This window comes from Coptis chinensis, chromosome 1 (genome assembly GCF_015680905.1).
Source record: "Coptis chinensis isolate HL-2020 chromosome 1, ASM1568090v1, whole genome shotgun sequence".
Lineage (NCBI taxonomy): Eukaryota > Viridiplantae > Streptophyta > Magnoliopsida > Ranunculales > Ranunculaceae > Coptis > Coptis chinensis.
Window position 1 is genome coordinate 79,244,532 of NC_141456.1, and position 22,115 is coordinate 79,266,646.

The 22,115-nt window shown below is 36.1% G+C and overlaps 2 protein-coding genes and 1 long non-coding RNA gene across 8 annotated transcripts; 1 reads left to right on the forward strand and 2 right to left on the reverse strand.

Annotated features, from left to right (window-relative positions):
- Nucleotides 1-342: 342 nt before the first annotated feature.
- Nucleotides 343-4,009, reverse strand: LOC147525328 (uncharacterized). Its single transcript, XM_086579108.1, has 9 exons — nt 3,870-4,009; nt 3,670-3,753; nt 3,493-3,585; nt 2,799-2,945; nt 2,637-2,697; nt 2,443-2,540; nt 2,129-2,271; nt 612-946; nt 343-437 (listed from the first exon to the last, which is right to left on the reverse strand). The coding sequence occupies exons 2-9, from the start codon at nt 3,739-3,741 to the stop codon at nt 343-345; spliced, it is 1,044 nt and encodes a 347-aa protein (XP_086435234.1). The 5' UTR covers nt 3,742-3,753; nt 3,870-4,009.
- Nucleotides 3,866-16,482, reverse strand: LOC147525329 (uncharacterized). 6 transcript variants are annotated; one of them, XR_015221363.1, is made up of 15 exons: nt 15,845-16,482; nt 12,923-13,094; nt 12,244-12,487; nt 12,047-12,156; nt 10,856-11,039; nt 10,715-10,746; nt 10,593-10,647; nt 10,224-10,318; nt 9,480-9,558; nt 8,991-9,402; nt 8,783-8,873; nt 8,629-8,700; nt 8,440-8,510; nt 8,321-8,358; nt 5,151-5,673 (listed from the first exon to the last, which is right to left on the reverse strand). XR_015221363.1 is itself a non-coding variant. In XM_086606377.1 (4 exons), the coding sequence occupies exons 1-4, from the start codon at nt 5,928-5,930 to the stop codon at nt 3,866-3,868; spliced, it is 693 nt and encodes a 230-aa protein (XP_086462503.1). In that variant the 5' UTR covers nt 5,931-8,298. The 6 variants fall into 6 exon arrangements, 1 of the variants encoding a protein (XP_086462503.1); XR_015221364.1 differs by lacking the exons at nt 12,047-12,156; nt 12,244-12,487 and having other exon boundaries at nt 15,845-16,472; XR_015221362.1 differs by lacking the exons at nt 10,593-10,647; nt 10,715-10,746; nt 10,856-11,039; nt 12,047-12,156; nt 12,244-12,487 and having other exon boundaries at nt 8,991-9,130; nt 9,334-9,402; nt 12,946-13,094; nt 15,845-16,352.
- LOC147525330 (uncharacterized) lies at nt 16,238-21,666 on the forward strand. Its single transcript, XR_015221371.1, has 4 exons — nt 16,238-16,372; nt 18,678-18,738; nt 19,114-19,297; nt 21,428-21,666. It is a non-coding gene; the product is annotated as an uncharacterized LOC147525330 (long non-coding RNA).
- The last annotated feature ends 449 nt before the right edge of the window (nt 21,667-22,115 follow it).

A 22,115-nucleotide genomic window follows, 5' to 3' on the forward strand; every position in this document is an offset into this window, starting at 1 on the left:
AGTCAACTAAATTAATACAAATCTATTCAAGAAACCAAGATGCCAAAAGAAAGAAAGATAATTATTACTATTATTACTACTACTACTAATACTATTATTACTACTACTACTAATACTATTACATTTGTAGAACTTTTTGGCACTTGGTTTTCCATGAATGGAATTCAATTTCATCGAAAAAGCCTAAACACGATAAGAATAGATGTCAAGAGTAGTTAAAGCTTATGGATGACTTCTTTAGACTATTAATATTCTAAACTACGGTCGGTTTATCCGCTCAAGGTTGTTATTATACTATATGCTAACAAACGGCTCAATTTTCTTGAAATAAGGAAGTCCAGTTTACTCAATCAAGTAAGCTTCAATAACGCGTGAAGAAATGAGAGAACGGTTGTATCCCCTTGCATCAATAATTTCCAAATTGTTAATCTTGATGCCTGTTAGAAGATTTGCCAATAAGGAATACTGTTAGCGCTAGCAAAAAGTTCAAAATCAACACAAACAATGGAAAAACCACTGAAACTTAATTTTTATAATCATGTTGTACATGTGTTGCAACAAGCACACAACAAGAACACTAACAAACAGGTATATAGTTTTGAGATAGAAACCTGGAACTACTCCAAGGTTAAAACCTTTGTGGCAGTATAATCCCATGAGCATGAGGGTGCTACTGATCAAGAGGGAGCTGATGCCAAACACGAGGGGGCTGCTGAGATTTCTAGTGCTGCCGAACATGAGAGGGCTGCTGAAGAACATGAGGGGGCTGCTGCTGAACATGAGGGGGCTGCTGCAAATTTTAGCGCCGTGGTTGAGGATCAGGAGGATCTTGAGCACGAGCATGAGGGCAGTGCTGATGTTGTCCATGACGGCTCTGTGGTACATGAGGGCACTGCTGTCCATGAGGATGCGGAGCGCAACCCGGCAGAGAAAGCTCCGGAGAAAGCTACGGAGAAGGCAGCGGTGAATTCCAATTCTCACTTTCTCATAAACAAAATTCAGACCCTGCCAACCATCTCTACCACTTTCTGGTCCAAACATAGGATGAGTACATAGAATATCAAACTCAGGTGGCAAAACTTTAAGAAACAAATCTCTAGGAAACTCCTTAACAGAAAGTACATCAACAAAAAGAGTACTTCTCTTCAAGCGTTGAAATGGGATGGACTGGAGAACAGCTTTAGTTGAAACTATTGATGAGCACAGAAGAATTACCTCCGGATGCTCTTCACAGAGATCATTCGGATCAGAGAAGGAAACACCCAACTCCCGCGCAATATCAGAATAATCGGATCGAGAGTAGGCTAAAACAGTATGTCCTTGTTTTACTAAGGTTTTAGCAAGAAACTGGCCAAAATTGCCGAATCCAACAATGCCAATCTTCAGCCTGGTGCTCTTTTCAAAGTGTTCATAGCTCTTAGCTTCCAAATCAAAAGGCTGAGCGGCGTCGATAGCTCTAACTATGAGATTTGGAAAATAACAAGTTTGCATTTTTTTGTAGTTGAATGTAAAAATCTTGGGCACTGAACAGGTACACAATGAAGAAGGTATTACTCTTGTTCTCGGAGGTTGTTGCAGACAAGTAAATGAGAGCATCTTCTTTACAAAAGAACAAGAGGATAGACACTTCCTCTTTTCTTGTTCGTCTTTCGGAAACTCGGACCGGGCTTAGACCCAATGGACTCTCTGATATTACAATACCCGCCTACTCATTATATTAACTGAACTGAAAGCTAACAAACCCAAAAGAAAATTCCAAGAAAATGCGGAGATCAAATAACTGGATTTCAAGTTTTGAAATATGAAAAATTAAGCATACCTCTTTTCCTTTTATTGTTTTGGTCTTAACATGAATCTTTTATTTCTTTGTTTTATAGGGGTCACTGGAGGCTTCTTATTTTATGTAACTTTGGAGAATGTTTGCTACCAAACTGCAAAAGGCAGTGCATGCTACTGTTGGATTCTCTTGCGGAGGCAGATCCAAAAAAACTTGAACCCACTATTAGAAAGTCTGTTGTCATTGCCTTCTTGTATCTCATAACTTCATTAGTTTTAAGCAAGCAAAGTATCTAAATTTATATGGTTGAACTTTCATTAAGATGATAAAAACAATACACACAATCCTTACTTGATTGCAGCTTTGATCTGATCATAGGAAGCCTTCTTCTCAAGTCTCACGGTGAGATCAACAACAGAGACATCAACAGTAGGAACTCGGAAGGCCATTCCAGTGAGCTTTCCATTTAGTGCTGGCAAAACTTTTCCTACAGCCTTCATTACCAGAGAAGACAATACAATTATAAATTATTAAAGCATCACTGGACAATGTAACAAGTAACAGCAAAACAGAAAACAGTGCTATTCCATAAGGAACAGAACATGTTTTATTACCAAATATTGTAAACATTCTTGGGGATATGGAAGAGTAGTTCAACTAAATACCTTGGCAGCTCCAGTGCTGCTGGGGATGATGTTAAAGGATGCAGCTCTTCCACCTCTCCAGTCCTTGCTTGATGGGCCATCAACAGTCTTTTGGGTAGCTAAATCAAAATATCATTTAGAAACATACAAATCAATCCCCAAAGAAAAAAAAGGAAACACATAACTGGAAACTAACATCAGTGCCCTCAACTTACCAGTCATGGAGTGGACAGTAGTCATTAGACCTTCCACGATTCCAAACCTATCATTGATAACCTGTCATATTATAAAACATGTCACTAACAAAAGAAATCATTTTTTAACAGCAGAGATCCTGAATTTCAGAAAATCTTAACACCATTGAAATATAAACAAACCTTGGCAAGGGGAGCAAGACAGTTGGTAGTGCAACTTGCGTTGGAGACAATGTTGATGTCTGACTTGTATTCATTCTCATTGACACTGACAACAAACATGGGAGCATCTGCACTTGGGGCAGAAATGACAACCTTCTTAGCACCACCCTGTGCATTGACAACCCAACACATTTTAGAAAACAATATATATAATTAGTATGCAACCATAGTAGAGGCACAAGAAAGTCAATACATAAAAACTACACAACCAGGAATGAAATAAAGAAATCCACTTCATTTCAATCCTATCAGTAGAATTTCTTCTAGGAATAAAATGAAATCAAATTCATTTCAATCTTATTAGTAGTATTTAAGTAGATATATATCCAACCAAACAAATTTTAATTACTTTTAAATATCATTATTCTACTCTGAACTGTCACTTCGTTTGCATAGACTCAGATCACTGCACATACTAAGAAACAAACTACATAACAACCCCATTTTAGAATTAACCGACTACAACTATTTCATTTCAAAATAGTATCAATAAGAAAACTCCGTTTCGTGGACTATAATATAATAATCCCATTTTTATAAACATTTACAAACCACAAAACACAGATCCGTCAATATAAACAAGCATTAGAGGCTAGAACACGAAAGCAAACCTTCAACTGAGTATAATCTTTGCAACAGCACCAGCTGAGTATACCTCTGTTCCAGCATATGCTCTAAGAATAATCTTTGCAACAGCACCAGCTGCAACTCTACCAATGGTTTCCCTCGCAGAAGATCTACCACCACCCTACATTTCCAATTTTCAGCAATGTTAAAGAGTGTGCACAAAATCAGATTTACAACGAGTCTGACTACTAGAAAAAGAGGTCACCTGCACTGCTCTCACACCATACTTGAAGTCATAGGTTGCATCTGCATGAGATGGCCTATAGGCTAGGGACATTTCACTATAATCCTGAAAAAATAGAATACACGAGGAAAGTTAAAACTTGAACCATACTTTTGATGACTTGTAAACTCACAGATTCTTCTATTACAAAGGATTAAGACTAGAAAGTGTAAAGATCTCACAGGCCAATCAGCTTCCTATTCAAATGCTCCACACCAGCAATAGAGTGAACGTCGGTATCATGGTCATGATCATGAAAGAGAAGTGTCAACACTCCGACAAGACACAGCACTGATCCTACCAGAAGTTTATCATTGCGCTCCACCCAGTGAAACTTGAGCTGGCTTGCTCCATAGAATGAGAGAGCCACCAGTGATGTCATCACAGTTATGGTGCTACAGATATTTACATCATTGTCAGTAACACGTTATTTAGAAGACATCAACTGAGCTGATTATAATTATCTACATAAGAATCCTAAACTCAAAGATGTTCTCTACTACGAAAGCTTTAAGAGTTGAAAAGACAAGATATATTTTGCCACAACGTGATTTTTCTTAGAAGTAGGTATGATTGCCAAGTACATTACACTGAGGGCGGCCAAGGTATGGAATTCATACCCTGTTCAACATATTGTGCTACAATTCTTTTGCGTTTCCTTTAAATGTTTCTCTAGAAACTAAGTTATGAGAGGAATCAATTAAAAATATAAAATACAGACGACGAAAGAAACAGTACCGCAAAAATGAACTGTAATATAATTGACTTTCAAATTAATAAACCAAGGATAAAAGAAGACCTTCAGAGCACTCCGTAGCTTAGACCATTAAAAGTTACTTGATATTTTGTGTGTACTTATAATTTAGAAGCTTGCGCCTCAAAGTCGACACTACTTCATTTGAACAGTAAATAACACCCTCTGAAGCTTCAATATGACACAAATTAGAAAGATGGCTCATTTATTCTTGCATCTTAAAAAATAAGACAGAACTATACTAGATAAAAAGCAATTTGGGTTAAATAAAAAATACAAAAGTAATTATAAACAAAAAAAAAAAAAAAACTGATCTACAATTACCTGAATAGGAGCACTATAATTGCAAGAACCATCATAGAGGAGGAGTTTCCAACAGCAAGAAATACTGGAAGCGTTGTTGCACAAGGAGACAGCGCAGGAACTAGGATGAGGCCAGCAACAGCCATTTTCTCCATAGGGTGGTTGTGAGAATGACTGTGACCACCTTTACCAGACAAATATAGTCTAGGAAGCACGGATACGGATACGCGACATGGATACGACACGACACGGATACGCGGAACAGCATTTTTCAAAAATATAGGATACGGATACGTCATGGATACGTTTGAATAATATATATATAAATATTATATAATTGAGCATTTTTCACCAAATTCAAATTAAAATGGCAATTCTACTTCATAAAATGACCAATTCAAACACATTAAGCAGCAACTTTGTATAAGTGTATAACACTGCAAGCAAATGCCAACAAAAAAGTTCAAAACAATACAATGGATTTGTCAATCAAGTTGTCCAACTTCAACTATGTCATCTTCTACATCTTAATTCACTTCATCTTTATTCTCTTGCATCTCTTCTTATCTTGGATTTTATTTCACTTGTTTTTTTTTTTTGAAGTTCCAAATTTTTTTTGTGAGATTACTATTCCCGCGTATCCCCCGCGTATCGGAAATTAAAAAATTAATTAAAAAATCGGATACTCCAAATCGTGTATCCGACACGTATCGGGGCGCATTCGTGTCGGATACGTATCAGACACGGATACTTCACCAATACAGAAGTATCCGTGCTTCATAGCATAACATAACCACCCCCAAGTATTATGAGCAACAACGAAGCAAGTTTATGCACTGTTTCCTCGCCATCAATGGTTTTTGCCATTGTAATTGCTGCTATGCCAAGAAGTGAAGTTGAAATGACATGCAAAACAGCACCAAAAGCAGCTGCACAAATTCATGAATTAGAAATTGGCCAGATTATAAATCATTCCTCAAAATGAAAAGCATAGATAGATCTACAACTAACTCCTTTGAGATCTGAGAAAATGCTTACTAACGAGAAGAGTTCTAGAAAGAGTCCATTTTTTAGCACGACCCACAATGGAAAAAGGCAACCAATGTGTCGGAATAAAAGAATGTAGAAGCGAAACCGTTGCAATTCCACCTATTGTTGATACATCTTTCGCGCTAAAACTCTCCATTTCATCAATCAAATTCCACAAAACTCTAATTAATCGATTAAATGAATTGGGTGGTGTGGTTCACCAACCACCGGATCAAAGAAGAGGAATTAGATACCAAGTGACGCTGCAACTTGAGACAAAATATGGGCTGTGGACACTAACTAAAACAACCACTAGCTAAACATCCATTTCTAAGACACTAACTAAACAACCCATTTCTTGCAAAATATCGCTAAGAAAGGAATGAAAAAAATGGAATTCATCCATTTCTTGCAATGTCGATAATCAGGACTAGTTAATTAAGTTAGTAACTAGAAAGAAAATGAAAGATTATTACCTCAAACTGCAAGAAAATACGACTGTGTCAAAACGGACTTCCAAACTCCTTGTTTTCTTCTTCTTCTTCTTCTTTCTTTGATTGACTGTTTACTCGGTCAATATGGAATTTGATTTTGAGGAGTGGGAAAATTAGGGATCTTGAAATAATGCGGCGGTGAGAGAGAGAGAGGAGAGAAAAAAAAAATTATGTTTTATATTTCGACATTTTTGGTTTCCCTCTGTTCGCGAAATTTTTAAGTTTGTAACACTTCTCCAACGCTTTTTAAGCGTTAGCAATTAATTCCGGAAATTCACCCAAATAAAGCAACGCTTTACAACATTACCAACACTTATTTAACGTTGGAAACTTACTAACGCTAAATAACCGTTGCAAATCAAAAAAGGTGTGTGTTGCAAATATCCTATTATGGTGTAGTGAGGGTTTCTATAAAGTTCCAGTGACTCAAGATGCATCAGCTAGTGCTTATCAATTTATGGGTTACTTTTTTCTTAACCTAGAACTGGGTATGGAAACAAATCTTATTATGCCCTTTCACGATAATAATAATATATTTGATTTATATGAAATATTGCAGTTACAATTGCAAGAATTCCTTTCTAAAGAATTGGATAGTGATAAGTATGAAATCATTAAATCAGAGTTAACGAGAAAGCTAGTGAAACGACTCTATATGCCATTGATATACGGTAAGAGTATAATAGCAATGTCTCATGACATTAGTGAAGTTCATGGTTCATTGCTAAGTTATAAGGATTATTATCCTATAGCGAAATTATGTTTTCAATTTTGGCAATGCAAATATGCGGGTATATATGATCTCATGAGGTTGATTAACCTAATTGGTAGGTCATGTTCTTTCTGGAAGAGAACAGTATTTCACAACAGTTTAGAACTATATGCGTAGCGAGAAAGTAGAAATAAAGGTTTCTAATAAAAAAGGAATAAGGGGTCATAGGGTAACTCTTCGAATTCCTACATTGGATAGGGATACACGCAAGAGTCAAATGGCTACCTGCGTCAACTTTATTCATCAGAAGGATGCCTTAATAGCCATTAACGTAGTCGATTCATTAAATGAATGTCCAGTATACACAGTACACGATAATTTCATAACAACAACGGTTCACGCAAGGAAAATTCCCAATTTGTATTTGGAACAATTTATTCAATTGGGTGACCCACTTAAAATCATCAATTCCTTTATTCTAGAAAATCTCATCTTTGATAAGAAAAAGTGGTCGATTAATAAAGAATCTCCTATTCCAAGTGATGATCTTAGAAGTATTTTAAATCTCAGGATCAAAAGGTTTTGAGTAAGAAGGATACTCTAATATGGGACAACAAGATAGATGAAATAGTGAGTTGTTACGATGCCTATGTAAATACCATTGGTGGTATGAGTCATGCTCAGAAGTGATACTTGAACACTAACCCAATTCTATTGATTCCCGAAACCAAACTCCAGCTATATTGGATTCTCTATTAGAGACTAATTCGACTTTTTAAACTGAACAAACTTAGGTTCAGCGATACTAAGAAGCTTCCATCTGCACTATTGCATTTTCTTAAGAAAGAGATAAAGGTGAAAAGCGTCTTTGAATGCTTTCTTATAATACTTCAATCTAAAAAGAGTATTGGCGCTATTATCATAGTGCCCAATAGCTGTTTTCAGAAATCCATATATCCAAAGAAGTAATTTCACTTCTTTTATCACTTTTATCAAAATGTATATCATAATGAACTCTGCTTTATTTTCTTCTAGGCTGGAATAGAAATAGGGTATCGGTTTATCCTACTTCTCTGTGTAAGGGATCAAATCGATTGATATATACTCCGGAATCTCTTCACATCTCTTCTGTGAAGCTCGTTATAAGGGAATACTTGTACTTACTACTTATATACTTTAAACTAACAGTACACAATGTGTCAATTCAACAAATCAATGTAAGTGATGCTTATTGAGTTACTGTGTCAATTCAAAAAAAACAGCAAAAAAAAAAAAAACATAAGCAGTCATTTCAGGCATACATCTGCATGTGAGTATTAACAGATATATTGGAAAACATACCTCTAGATAGTGCGACAGAACAATCAGTGCCAAGTACCCTGAATCAGCATGCAGAAGAATTAGACACATTACCAAGAACAAATCTCAAGTAAAAACGAGAAAGGCACTCAAAAGTGAACCTGAAAACGCAGAGGAGCTGTTGCAATTTAGAATCTCCATAGGAAAATTGCTTTACCAGTGATGAGTTCAGCTATTCATTAAGAACATAAAAGTATCACCCATTAATAATTTCATACATACAAACTAGCCACATTAAAACAATTCTTACAAGTAAGAGAGATTTATTAAGAAAAATACAGCCAACAGACCAGATGTCTATTGGGGTCGAGTAATGCGTAGCTCCAAGAAGCACTTCAGGTGCTCGATACCAGAGTAAGGATCTGAAACCATCGTTCAAATTCAACATTACTATCTAACTAACAAGTTTTAACATCATAGTCACAGGACTATATGTGCACGCACTTTAGAAGCCCACTCTTCAATTGCTGAAACTCTAGGCCTCATTTGCTTTAAGGTCCCCTAGGTGATTCTTGGAGTTGTTGGTAGCCCAGCCCTGTACAGCAGGTTAAGAGCATAAACAGATTGGTTTCAGAGTAAAAAAAAACAAGAGTTAAAGGAAGTGTTTGTTAAAACCCCTGACTGGTGAATCAATAAGTGGTCCACTTTATACCCCATTAAATGTTGGACCAGTTGGTCTCAGGACAATTTTTTTGCTTTGAAGCTTGCATTGCCAGCGATAACCACTTGGCTATACTTTCGTTGAATTGCGCTGAATGCCAAAGACCTGAATTGGGAAAGAGTATGACAGTCCTATTGCCAACCCAAACCTGTAAAGTATAAGTCAATCGGAGAAACTCCAACATTAAAGCAATACATTGAATATAGTATGGCAGACCTTACATGAGGAAACACCAAGCGAACTGTTCATATTTGAAAGAAGTAAGAAAAAGTAGATAAACTAATCAAAACCCTATACAACTATACATCTTAGTTGATAAATATGACAGTATGACCTCCTTATTCAAACAATCTCTGAGGCTTGCTTTTCATGCTCCGAACATCACTCCAATCAGAAGAGATACCTGAAGATCATAACAATAGTTTGTCAAGTAAACTATATAAACAAAAAGACCTAGAGAGAGATATATATGAGAAGAACCTCTTTAATATCTTTGAGTATGATACATATTCATCAACAACTTCGTTTCCTACTAATTCAGCCATGAAACAACTAAAACCTGCAAAAATTATACATGTTTATTACTTTAGACTGATGAAATTAACAAGCATCGATATACATGCTCATGATGCAGATTTTAAGATCAATGTAGATGATCCAAATCGAAATTTTTATCTGAGGAATCGTTTTTTATAGTGTATGTGCCAAGAACACCAACTTTATCCACATTCAGTGAAAATGTTCATTTAGTGGATTTTGTGCCACATCTAGAGTCGATTGCTACAAGGACTTGAAGCAGTTGTAGCTTCGAAACCCACAATTACAAGAATTGCAGAAGTAGTAGCATCAACTGCAAATATCCTATTAGTTAAAACGATAGAGAGGGTCACGACAAAGAAAAAAAGAAAAGAAAAAATGGCTTATTACATTAAGATGCCAGCTTTCTACATTAACTTCACATCGCAATCACAAATCAAAATAAAATAAAATAAAATAAAATAAAACAATACCATAAGTTCCCTACTATTTTCTCTTTTCGAGTGTATGCATCCTTTAAGACAACCAACAGTTTTGTTTCGTGAAACTTAGGCCTTTAGTCCAAATCTAATACAACATTAAAGCAAGTTTCATGGGTAAGAGGAAAAGAAGAAGCTAAAAAAAAAGTGCAAAAACTTGTCATCTACAAACACCTTACTAACCATTAAAAAGTTTCAAAAAGTTTACCATTATGTGTGAAGCACGAATCCAATGGGCCTGAACACCATCTTCCCAAAGCTTGCCTGGGTGATTCTGTAGTTTTGACTTGTGATTGGACCCAACTGATGACAAGACAAAAAACCAGCCATTAGCATCAAGAAAAGAGTGCATGAGTATGGACATAAGACTCAAGACAAAATGCACAAACGATGTATAGAAATTATTTCATGATGTGGTATGATTGATATAAATGTCTACAACAAGCCTTTTAACAGTAATGAGGTAGGTCGAAGATAAATACGACCACCCCATTCCAATATTCCACACAGAACGTTATGTTACATACACTATTCTGGCATTACACATAGCCAAAAGACAATGATTAAAACACTATACCTCCATGTGCCAGGAAAACCCACTATTCCATAGGAAGATGTTGATAAAGCTAAGCCTAATATTAACATTCAGATTATCATCGAAGTGTAGGCAAAACATATAGAAATTTGAAAACAACGAACCTTGCGAATTATTCAGCCACATGGGAGCCGAACTGCATTGTAATCAACACAAAAAAAAAAATGGAGGGAACACTTAAATAAACAACTAACAAACCCTAAAAACATGAAACCTGAAATTAGTTATGAGGCTTACAGAAGTACCGTTGGTACCAACTGCGAACTACTAGGACCGTGGAATGAAATTTGATCAAAGGCATCTGGACCGTTGATCTTCTTTCTGGAACTAACGGATGGTGTTGTGTCTAAGGACTCGGCTTTGCATTATTATTCCCTTCGTATTATCTTTCCATCACATGTCAAGAGGTCTTCCATATCTTCCTGGCACCTACATATGGAATATTCGAGTTCTAAGAAGACATCTCCAGAAGGGATTTAAGAAGTTTCTATTATGTAAATCCTTTATATTATCTTATACATATACAGTGGTACAAGGCCGAAACCAACTAGGGATGAATCCTCTTTTTCTCTCAAAGTTTCTTCTCCATGAACAATAACTTAAGTTTACTTACAAATCCGAAGAACCCTCCTTACTCTTCTTTTCTTTTACCTTTGTGTTTTTCAAATATAGTGTCAGTGAGTCACTCTCTTATCCATTATCGTATAGTGAGGGGTTTGGTGTCACGTTGTCCATCAATCTGGGTGTCTGTGTGAGTAGTTACCAGATCAGTGAAGGAGTTATTAGCATCTTGGATTCTGAGAGAATCACTCCTCTGATAGATGTACTGTATCTTTCTGTCCTTGTTTTTATACGACTCGATTTACAATTCATTCTGACTATTAACCTTTCCATTTTACGACAAAATTAACGAGTCAACAACACTGATATTACTATCTAGAAGTAAACCTTTCTATCAAACTCCAGTCTCTAGAGGCAGAAGAAGAGCCCGTAAATTGAACGGCAGCACCAATTCCAGATACACCATGTACTCCATCACGCGAATGCAAGTCAGTAGGTGGGTGGTCCAGATTATTCTTTGAAAAATAAAACTGCGGAAACACTCCCGATGACTGAGGCTGACTACAAAACCAACTCAAAGCTTACGCACTCGGCTGAACCTCTTACCGCAGCACATGAGGAAAAACAGTGGGTGGTTGACAAGAACTTGCCCATGGTTTGTGGAATTTTTAAAGAGATGAATTCGAAAACCATTGTAAAAGTTACTGCTTTCTCTCACAAAGTTACGTCTAAGGCTCTGAGATGGCCTTTGTATGATATTTTCCCCCACAGGAGTGAGATTTGGGCTCTTTTCAAAGTCTGGGAAGTTAATTGCACACTTCATGATTTGAACAGTCATACCCAATATGAAATTGTGGAAGTGGTATCGGATAAACCTGATTGCACTATTGTTGTTAGCTTAGTCAGAGTATTCAACCGATATCTCCTGCTGTATAGTATAGTACTACCCTCTCCATAATTCTCTTGACCAAATGAGCACCAGTAGCTTCAAATTTAAACAAACAAATAAAAGTTAAGAGTAATGCATCTCCGAATAAAGAAAAAAATAATAAAAAAAATATTAGATACTTACACCTTATGTTCCAGATACTCATCACTCTTATATGTCTTCAAGCTTCTTTTTTTCCTTCTTCTTCCTCTTTCGATATGAAACCGTGTTGGGCATTCTGGGTATAAACACTCTCCCATAATAAATGAATCCACTCATTCATAAGGAATAAGCACCACATCATCATGGTGCTCATAAGTTCCATACTTGGTCCACTCAAGATCAGCAGAAGAGAAATCTTCCTCTGCTGGATTTTGCACTGGTATATCTAGGATGGACTTTTTTATTTCCATCAGCAATTCAAAAAATGAAAAAACAGTACACTATAGTCTATAACTCCATATACACCAAGCATTTCAACTCATTTGCACTATCAGAACTTCCTTACACACTTTGGCGTCTACTTTCTTGCAAAATCTCACCCCCACCCACACACACACACACAAATGATTCTATTGTTTTATTATTCACTTGTTCACCATATCCTTTCATTATCCTATTAACTAGTCAAAATGTGTAAAATATCAACACATAGTTAACCTTGTTCAACTCTCCAATAATCATACCAATCATCAATGAATAACTAGCAGTCAATTACCATAGACCCAAAATTTAGAATAACAATTGCTTCAATCATACAATTATAATAATCATATATGACACAAAATAATAAAAATCTAGAAAAGTAATAAAACAAACATACCCTCAGCAACAGCTCTAACTTACTCATACATGACCTCCTTACTACCAAAAACCCTAGACACCAACCCCAGACTCTTCGCTTCCAGAGCCGAAAACCTCCTCATTGCTTGCTCACTCGAGAACGTGACAAATCCAAATCCCCTCGATCTTCCAGTCTCACGGTCACTAATAATCTATCCAGACAAAAAAAAAAAAAAAATCTCAATCAAAAATCACCGTCATCGAAATCAAAACCAAAATTTCAAACTAACAATAATCAGATCTGAATCTTGGGTCACTGTTACAAGAAAAGAATTAGACATACCGTTCAATAGTTCAAGATCAATTTATAAGAACAGTAACACATAGAGTAACAGTAGTTAACAGAAATCGAAATATTTGTGAACAGAGAGATGGAGGAGACTGGAGAGTGTAGCGGCAGAGAGAGGAGAGAGAAAGTAAAATTATGTTTTATATTTCACAATTTTAATTTGCAACACTTCTCAAACGATTTTTAAGCGTTAGAAATTAATTCCTGAAATTGACCGAAATAAAGTACCGCTTTATAACATTACTAACGCTTATATAGCGTTGGCAACTTGCTAACGGTAAATAACCGTTGCAAAGCAAAAAAAGTCTGTGTTGCAAATATCCTATTATGGTGTAGTGCATTTACCACCATCTCGATTCCCCTCCCTCCGCCTTTTCAATGGAACCTTGAGTTTGCACTTGACTTTTTTGTTTCTCCTGTGCTTCATGACTTTCTAAACCCATCTGGTGAAAAAATAATACCTAAGGACAAGCCACTCGATTCCTTCATTTTCCGCTGTGAGATCGTACAACCATACCCTTTCAAAACTTATCCATATCCCACATATCTTCCACAACCATTCTTTTTCTCACGATCATTTACTTGAAGACCCTTTCGTTGGAGGAAAAAGAAGAAATTGCATGCTCGATTAAGTTCTAGATCCATCATAATTCACTCTCATTCCGCCACGCCACGTAGAAAATCTTGGTGCTTGATTCTGTTTGGGGGTGCATTCCATGTTAATTATTTATAGAAAGATCCATAACTTTTTAGATTGTTGATATATGGTAAACTACATGTTAATATATGTTTTATATAAAGTCTCGAGTATCTGACTATAAAAGACTCATATTATTTCGTCGTAATTTTGTTTTTCAAAAATAAAATCTATAAAAATTATAAAATTAAAACATAAATATGTATTAGTAAGTCTAGGAAATCTGACTTTAAAATACCCAAGTTTTTGTAAAATATCACCTTAATGGAGTATAAGCCACAAAATTTTCAAACTTAAAAAGAGTTTTCAAATTCTGTTTGGGGGTGACGTATTTTGGTCTTTCATTTCAAAACTTTTTGTCACCCTTTTGCCTTTCATATTTACTCCAATAGAATCAAGGCTAGTTAGTTACGTAATTTAATTGTGTTATTGAATTATTTAATGAACCCCCTTCTCCCAAATTGTTTGGGGGTGGTATATTTAATTTTAGCATATTGTACGTTCACGTATTAAAATTGCATGTATAAATATAAAAATATTGATTTAATTGGGATGCATAATGTAATTAAATACCTTAATTACGTGAAATTTCACTATTTTGTAGAATTTCGAAATTCGTGTAATTAGTTTATTATTTAGTTAGTATGATTCTAATGAAACAAGACTAAACTTTCATTAGAAGAGATTTATGAAGTCATGTGAGGATGATTAACCATTAGTATTTATTGTTTTGTAAATAAGAACTTCAAGTTCTTCGTTATGAGTAACTAGAGATAGAGCTCATAATGGAGAACTAGAGTATAGAGCCACCACCAAAGAGATTTGTGGTGGAGCTACACTCTCTTGCTAGTGAAACCTCGATCCGAGAGGACTTGGTCTTCACTACGGATCAATACAAGCGATTCGATACTAACTAATAGTCAATCGAATCGCGTGGTGGATTAAACCCCTTATAATACCTTTATTCATCATTTAAATTCACTGTTTTTACATTATATCTACTGTTTTGACTCTTATTAATGAAACATACTTCTAATCTAAACTCGCATCCAAGTAGTGTACAACTAGAGTTTGGCGAACACGAGTACTCCCCTTTATCTCACATGATATAGAGAGTATTTATTTACTGTTTTTCCACCATAATTTACTGTTCACGGCATCATATATCTACTGTTCATCAGTCTATTTTAATTTAATCTTATCATTCGCTTCTAATTGTGTTCGGAGTGTTTTATGTACTTCAATTTGTTCGAAACTTATGCTCCAAGAGGGCTACCAATATGTTTGCAGTTTAGTCAATTCTAAAATTCCTTGAATCTCAAAACGTGTATCATGTAACCACTGTGTATTATGTAACATGACATGAGGTACAACTATTACCCAACTAAAGAAAAACTTCCCTCTTAAAGTCATACCCCATAAAGTCTGCACTGCCTCCTATCCTGTACATGTGTTCTATTAAAGACGTTGCATATTCCTAAAGTTTATTAATTATTTCCACATTGTAGGTTCCAAGGTTATAGAAATAGTGTATGAAGAAACCATTGCTTGAGAGGTCAATACTACAAACAGGCGTTTACGCATTCAAGAAGGCTACATTATAATGCTTTGTTGACCTTCCAAACTTTACGTCCATTTCCATATAAGTCGGCCATTTTATGTCCAACCAAGCCTTTGTTTGAGCATCTTTATATTTATTTATACCTTTCTTTTATCTACTAACTTATTGAAATAACATCATGTTTCTGCCCAATTTACTAGTCTATTTTGTATGTACACACATACATAGTTCACTAATTCATACCCATTGGTTATAAGTTATAAACAAATTGTAAAACGGAAACGGAAAGACACAAACGGGATTTTTGCATTACTTACGAAACATATATTCCGGAATTAGTGAGTGGAGTGTGCACCTTCTTTCTGATGCGAGCATGTCGAGTTTGCCTGTCTTCGGTTCTGGTTCGGGCTTGTAATACTAAAGATGTTGGGCGTTGTTGGTGTTTGGGTGGTGACATAACACAAACATTTTGCGACCATCCTCCTAATAATGCAGCAGTAGCTCACTGATGATGAAGGAACGAGGATGCCATTCTCTCTATCTTGCTATCTATAATTCTTGTCATCTCCTTATCTATTCATTTCTTTTCCACCCGATGATTTTACCAGGTTACCGTTGAAATGGAGTGATGGGCCTAACCAGTGGATAAGGATTCAAGAACTTTGGGACATCGTGTGGTTTTAAGCTCCATCTAAAACCTGAGTCCATTTGTCTTTGAGAACGCATTTTTAATAATCCCCATGGTGTGTACAGTACCAAAACACATAACGAATAGGCACATAACAAATTCAAATCCAAACCAAAAAATAAAATAAAACGGGACCTAATTTCCTATTTCCTTATACCCCATTCTTTCATCAAAATCTCCTCCGACTAATTAAAGGTGAGTTTCTTGTGATATTTGATTACTACTCTTACTTATATTTTTTCTATTCGTAAAAGATGGATATTCAGTGTCCATATAATTAAGAGCAAGTCGTATGGTGCGCAGGTAATATGGGCCTTTAGATCAGTAATTTTACCATTAAATACACATGCACCCCTTGGTATGATGAGTGGCCGAGATGTAATGGCGCACCATACATCTCGCGCACCATAGATTTAGCCTATAATTAATGAGAAGAATAGACAAAAAAGTGTGATGTCAAATCTGCCCAAAGACATCTAACTCCTATAAAGAAAACGAGGGCTTTCAACAGTAAATTCATCACGCTATTAATTTGTTTTCCGATTTTACCCCTTGCCAAACACAAATATTACAGCTCATGTCATTTTTTGTTTTATTTTTTTTATTTTGTCTTTTCACAGGAGTAAAATGGTAGTTTCACGTCTATATATTAATGAAAAATAAAATAAAATCGGGGATTGTTAACGTGGCCGAGACACGTACAAAGAAGCTAGTTCTGTTAAAGACCTTGGAGCAATTTCCAGTCCATACATTAAACGATCTAAGGAGAGTAAGTACTTAATGGTCAAAGTCAATACTAGATCATGGTTTCGCTAATCACCATCTTCTTCGTTTGACATTTGGCATACTCATTCTAGATATAGACAGGGCCGGGCCTAGGCCTATGATGTCTGAGGCTTTGCATAGGACCCCAAAAAAAAAAAAAAATGCCCCATGAAGCTCTTAAAAGGCCACTTTATTGTTAGAAACTCAAACAAAAGCCCGTTCACAGGAAAAGAAAAAGAAACCAAAAGCCTAATTTTTAAGACTTTACATTGGGCCCTTTGAAACACTGGGCCTGCCCTCGATTGAAAGAATTTGGACACTAAGTTTGACACCTATTTGATGGAGATTGAAAACGGGGAGGTTGTCGTTCGCGATTTGAGTAATAAACTTTCACAAATGGTAGTTGCTAGTTGTAACGGTTTGGTTTTGATCAAGCATGTGGCTCAGCCTCACGATTTTTGTGTAGCCAACCTTCTTATACTACAACAGATGGGGTCTGTTGCAACGCACTCTTTCGCCACACCTAAAATTTGTTGCAACAAGTCATCTTTTACAACACCATGTGGCATTGCTAAAGGTCATCTGTGTTAATAGAATTTTCATTTTGGGAAATACCTAGAGCGACGCCTTGAGCGTTGCAAAAATGTTCGCTTAAATTTATGGAAAATAAGAAAAATAATTAAATTGGAAATGTTCATTGTTGGCAACGAGTGCGGTGGTGCTATAGATTAAATATCTATTGCAACCCCCTTGCCGTTGGTAATTCCAGGATAGACTATGTGTAGGCCCTTGTTGCGATGTTCTCGGTGTTGCCAATGGGCTTTGGTTTGGGCGGATATATTCTTTTTGGCTGCAAATATTTTTCGTGCTCCAGTTTTCTTGTTCTCACTGCAAGTCATAACAAAATTAGAAATACCATAAAAAAAACCCTAAATTGCCATCTCTCTCCATCTAAACCGAAACTTCTTTCCTCCATCTCCAAAACTCATCCTCTTTCTCCACATCTTCAAAGCTTATCTCTCCTCCACCCTCAACCTCCACTGTTACTGACTTTACTGAGGTGAGAAGATTGGACACCGATATTTTGTTCACGACATAATAAGATGTCCCACCAATATTATCGGAATATATCATCATCGAGATTGTAGAGCATACAAGACTCATGGCACCGCTCACTTATCCGCCTAGAAAAATGGCAGCAGCAGCTTATTCTGTGTGAGTTGTGTCGTCAGTTTGTTTATGGATGATTATTAGAGAGTTAACTCGCTCGCTCTAGCCTCTTTTTTTTTTGTTCATTTTTTCGTAGATGTAGCGGTGGCATCAGTGCTTTCATCCCAACTCAACAACAACACCACTTATTATTGTTCCCTCATCATCATAATACTCAATATAATTCCATATTTTTTAGAGGTTCAGTTTTTTTGGAGCTTCACACACTTGTTAATTCCTGTTTCATTCTGCCATGTTCATTTGTTTTGCACGTTTCCATCTCATTCCTTGTATCACCCAATTCTAATTTTTATTTGTTATCTAATTAAGTGAAAAAATACTTTAAAGAATAATTTATTTTAATAGCTTTGATTGATAAGGAAGGTATTATGCAGCAAGTTTACATCTATCTTGTTCATTGTGATTGTTTTCGTGTTCCATCATTTTAATTAATATACGATGGCGTTATATAAGCATTTTGATGTAGACCACCTTCTGTGGTGCTCTTTATTCATCTATGTGGCAGCACAAAGGAAGGTAAAGGTTTGTCAACTAAAGGCTAGCTTTTGGGATTCCATCAGAGAAGGGTAAGTGACTTGTATTGAATAATTTGGTATTTTTAGACTGTTGTGTCATTCTAATAGTCACAATATCGTGCAATTTGTTATTGCTTAAATAATTAACTACGTACTACTCTCGGTACTTCTTACATTTTTTTTATGTTAAAGTTGGAATGTAAAGCTACGCATTATACAGTAATTACATCTTAATAGTGAGCAATATCATCATATCACAAAAATAGAGAGTTCAGTCCATCTAATTTACACTCTATGTACAAATGAATGAACAATATTTTTTTCTCTTGCTTAGATTCACTAGTTATCCACAATGCTTAAATACTCTCTGTTTTTTTCTTAGCCTATTTGTGCACGGAATGTAAATCAACTTGCTTGTTAGTGTAGATTTTTGAAGAATAATACAACACAAGTTATTGAACCACCGTCATCACCACCTGAAGAGGAAGAACCATTACCTCAAGAGATTGTTCTCTCTAAAAAAGCGCAATCAGATGGCACGATCGAATAAATTCTATTTGCTTCAGGTGGAAATGTGGACGTATATGGTCCTTATGCCTTATCCGATAAGGTTTAATTCTATTCTTGAGACTTTAAATTGATAAACTGCTTTCCTGCCAATTGTTGTATATACATCTATACCTGTGTCACTGTGTGAAATGGTAATGTATCATGTATGTAAAGTGCAGCTATAAAGTTCACATATTCAATTTTCTTGGATAAGTTCTGTTGTGATCTTTTTATTTAAAACAACGAGGTGTCTGTTGATACATTTCATTCCATGGTTATTAGAGAGTTTGTTAGGTCCTATCTAGTCTACAAAAATAGAACTAGATCGCAAACTACTGGCTTTAGCTGCAGGGACAGTTTCACCGACCTAACAGCCAATAAACTACTACCGAATCATCCTATTTATTTCCACTTCCTTATAGGCACCTCTAGAAAGCTTTGGTACGGACTCCAAAGATGACTCCCATAGCCCCAAAAAGGCGAAGGGAGTAATCCATTGAGAGTCAATGAACGAGTAAAAGAATGTATGTAGCTCCGGATTGTTCTTGTTCTCTCCGAATCGTCATCTGTCGGACAAATAGGTTTACTTTGAGTACGTGTTCCACACAAACCTAGGTTAGGGCAAGAAAAGGATAAGTCAACCCCTAAGGGATACTCTATCTTAACTTGCCGTCTAGGGGTATGGGTTTAACGCCACAAATTACAAAAGAATGATATCTTGGCTTCGATGCTCGTCCGAGGAGTGCCACCGTATCCAGCGGCTATAGCCAAGAGTTAACGGAGCCCGGTTTACCGCATGTCTATGGGCCACGCCCAATCAATGCCTTCTTGTCCTTGAGTCCAAATGGTTCGATTCATGTTCTTGGGAATACCAAATCCTCCTAGGCAAGCTCTTTGTTTTAGGTCAAGAGCTCATCATGCAAATATCTTTGAGACGGATATGCTTGTCTCAAATAATACATTGCTTAGCCCGAAATGAACACTTTCGGTTTCATTGATCACTCTACCCAATAAGAATTTGTGTTTCCTTCCGGCAGTATTCGGGGTTTAAGATGAGCTTACTAGTCTGTTTTAAGTTTCCTAATGCCTTTTCCTATCTTCATAGATAGTATGCACCGACATTCGCTTTTCCTATTTCAAACTATGCATTAGCTCGTAAAGCTCCTCCTTCGGCTTTCTCTTTAGTTTGACTAGTGAGACTAACACATTGGCTTTTTGAAGTCCTAGAAAATGAATTAAAAGGACACTCCGGCGGGTTAAGGGACCGATAAGGTATAAAATCGTGTTCTAAGCCATAAACTACCATAAACTAATAGGCATTGAGTTCAATAATGTGTGTAGCTTCTTTTGTGAGCAAAGTACAGGGGACAGAGTGCTAAAAAGCTAAAGAAAGGGAATAGGTATACGCGAGCAAGTAGTCTTAGCCAAAGAAGGGATAAGAGCTTACTTCTTTCTTGCCTTTGAAAAGTGAGGTCAGGAGTAGAAGTGTTAGACTTTGAATAGAAGGTAATAGAGCGAAGGACAACTGAAGCCCTAAACGAGCTAGAAGCCCATTTCTACAACGAGAAATATCTCGTTTTCAGACTCTAATGATAGATAGGACCGATAAGGTCAAAAACGTGTTCTAACGATAAGAAAGCAGTTATTGAGTCAAACCAATGCATGTAGCAACGTGTTGACAAATATACCACACCTCCCTCTTATGTTATGCCCGAGAGTGGGAATGAGCCGCTATGCCCACTCTTTTATTTGAGTCCTTTTATTTTGAGTATACAGGAAGCATCCCACGCCCGATACCTTTACATCTAACTCTGCCATCTGTTGGAACTGCTTTTTGTAGTTGAGCTTGTTTGCTTGATTTACTTGATGTTTAGCCTTGCTTATTTTATTGTTTCATTGGTGATAACTTTATGACACGAGGTTTTTTAATGGTTTGGCATTAACATGTACAATTTAGTTCAAAATCCATTAGCTTTTGGCTATTTTTGTCTTCTTATTTGATCTGTACCTTCATGAATGTGATTGAGTTATAACTTTGCTAAGTTCTTTCTAAGCTCTTGGCCATGGGCACCAATTTACGCATATAGGAGGTGCATAGTTTCACATGCATTGCCAACTTGTGTATATTAGGTTTATTAATGTTTCTAATAAATTTACTAAAGTGATTTTTTTTTTTAATTTGTTGTGCCAGATTGGTTGATTGGTTGTCAGAAGTAGTAGAATCAAGAAGAAGCTCCGAGTGGATGCTGCTCAAATTAGCATGTTATAGACATTATTTGTGGAATTTTAGTTTTGAATAATTCGTCTAAATTTAGTTGAACGTTGTTAAGATTATGTGAGATGATATTTTTTCACAAAAAATAGTTATGTGAATTCTTTAAGATCTTTTGTATTGAATGATTTAGTAATGAAATTCATTTTGTTATGATTTGTGGTGAATTGTTATAGGGTTACTGTGTTCTATAAAAATTGTTTTGGGTAGGATTATGTAAATGAAAATGTACAGGTATATGTATGAATTGCACCATTTGTAATGCTAAATGCGTTCCAAATAAAGCGTGTGTTTTTCTGGAATTTATATCATTCGCAACAATTTTGGTGTAGCTAAAAGATTTGATTCTACCGTAACGTAGACACCTTTTGCCACACTTGGTGTGTTGCTAAATTTATGGACGTCTGTTGCCACGCTAAATGTACAACTAAAAATTCAAACTTTCCGCAACGGAAATAGTGTAAGCAAAAGGTTGCCTTTTGCGATGCCTAGTTGTGCAGCTAAAGGTATCACTTTTGCAACACCATCCTAGTTGTTACAAGCTCTCTTTTGCAACGCCAAGCGCTGCAAATAGTTTGAAATAAATTTGCAATTAATTTAATTTTCA

Coding starts and splice junctions, on each gene's coding strand:
- LOC147525329 (XM_086606377.1), bottom strand. CDS start 5,930: ATGGAGAGTTTTAGCGCGAAAGATGTATCAACAATAGGTGGAATTGCA. Junction 5,674..5,782: donor TTCTAGAACTCTTCTCGTTA/GTAAGCATTTTC, acceptor GAATTTGTGCAG/CTGCTTTTGGTGCTGTTTTG. Junction 4,949..5,528: donor CTTGGGGGTGGTTATGTTAT/GCTATGAAGCAC, acceptor CGTGCTTCCTAG/ACTATATTTGTCTGGTAAAG.
- LOC147525328 (XM_086579108.1), bottom strand. CDS start 3,741: ATGTCCCTAGCCTATAGGCCATCTCATGCAGATGCAACCTATGACTTC. Junction 947..2,128: donor CAGATCAAAGCTGCAATCAA/GTAAGGATTGTG, acceptor CCTTCTCCGTAG/CTTTCTCCGGAGCTTTCTCT. Junction 438..611: donor TAACCTTGGAGTAGTTCCAG/GTTTCTATCTCA, acceptor ATCTTCTAACAG/GCATCAAGATTAACAATTTG.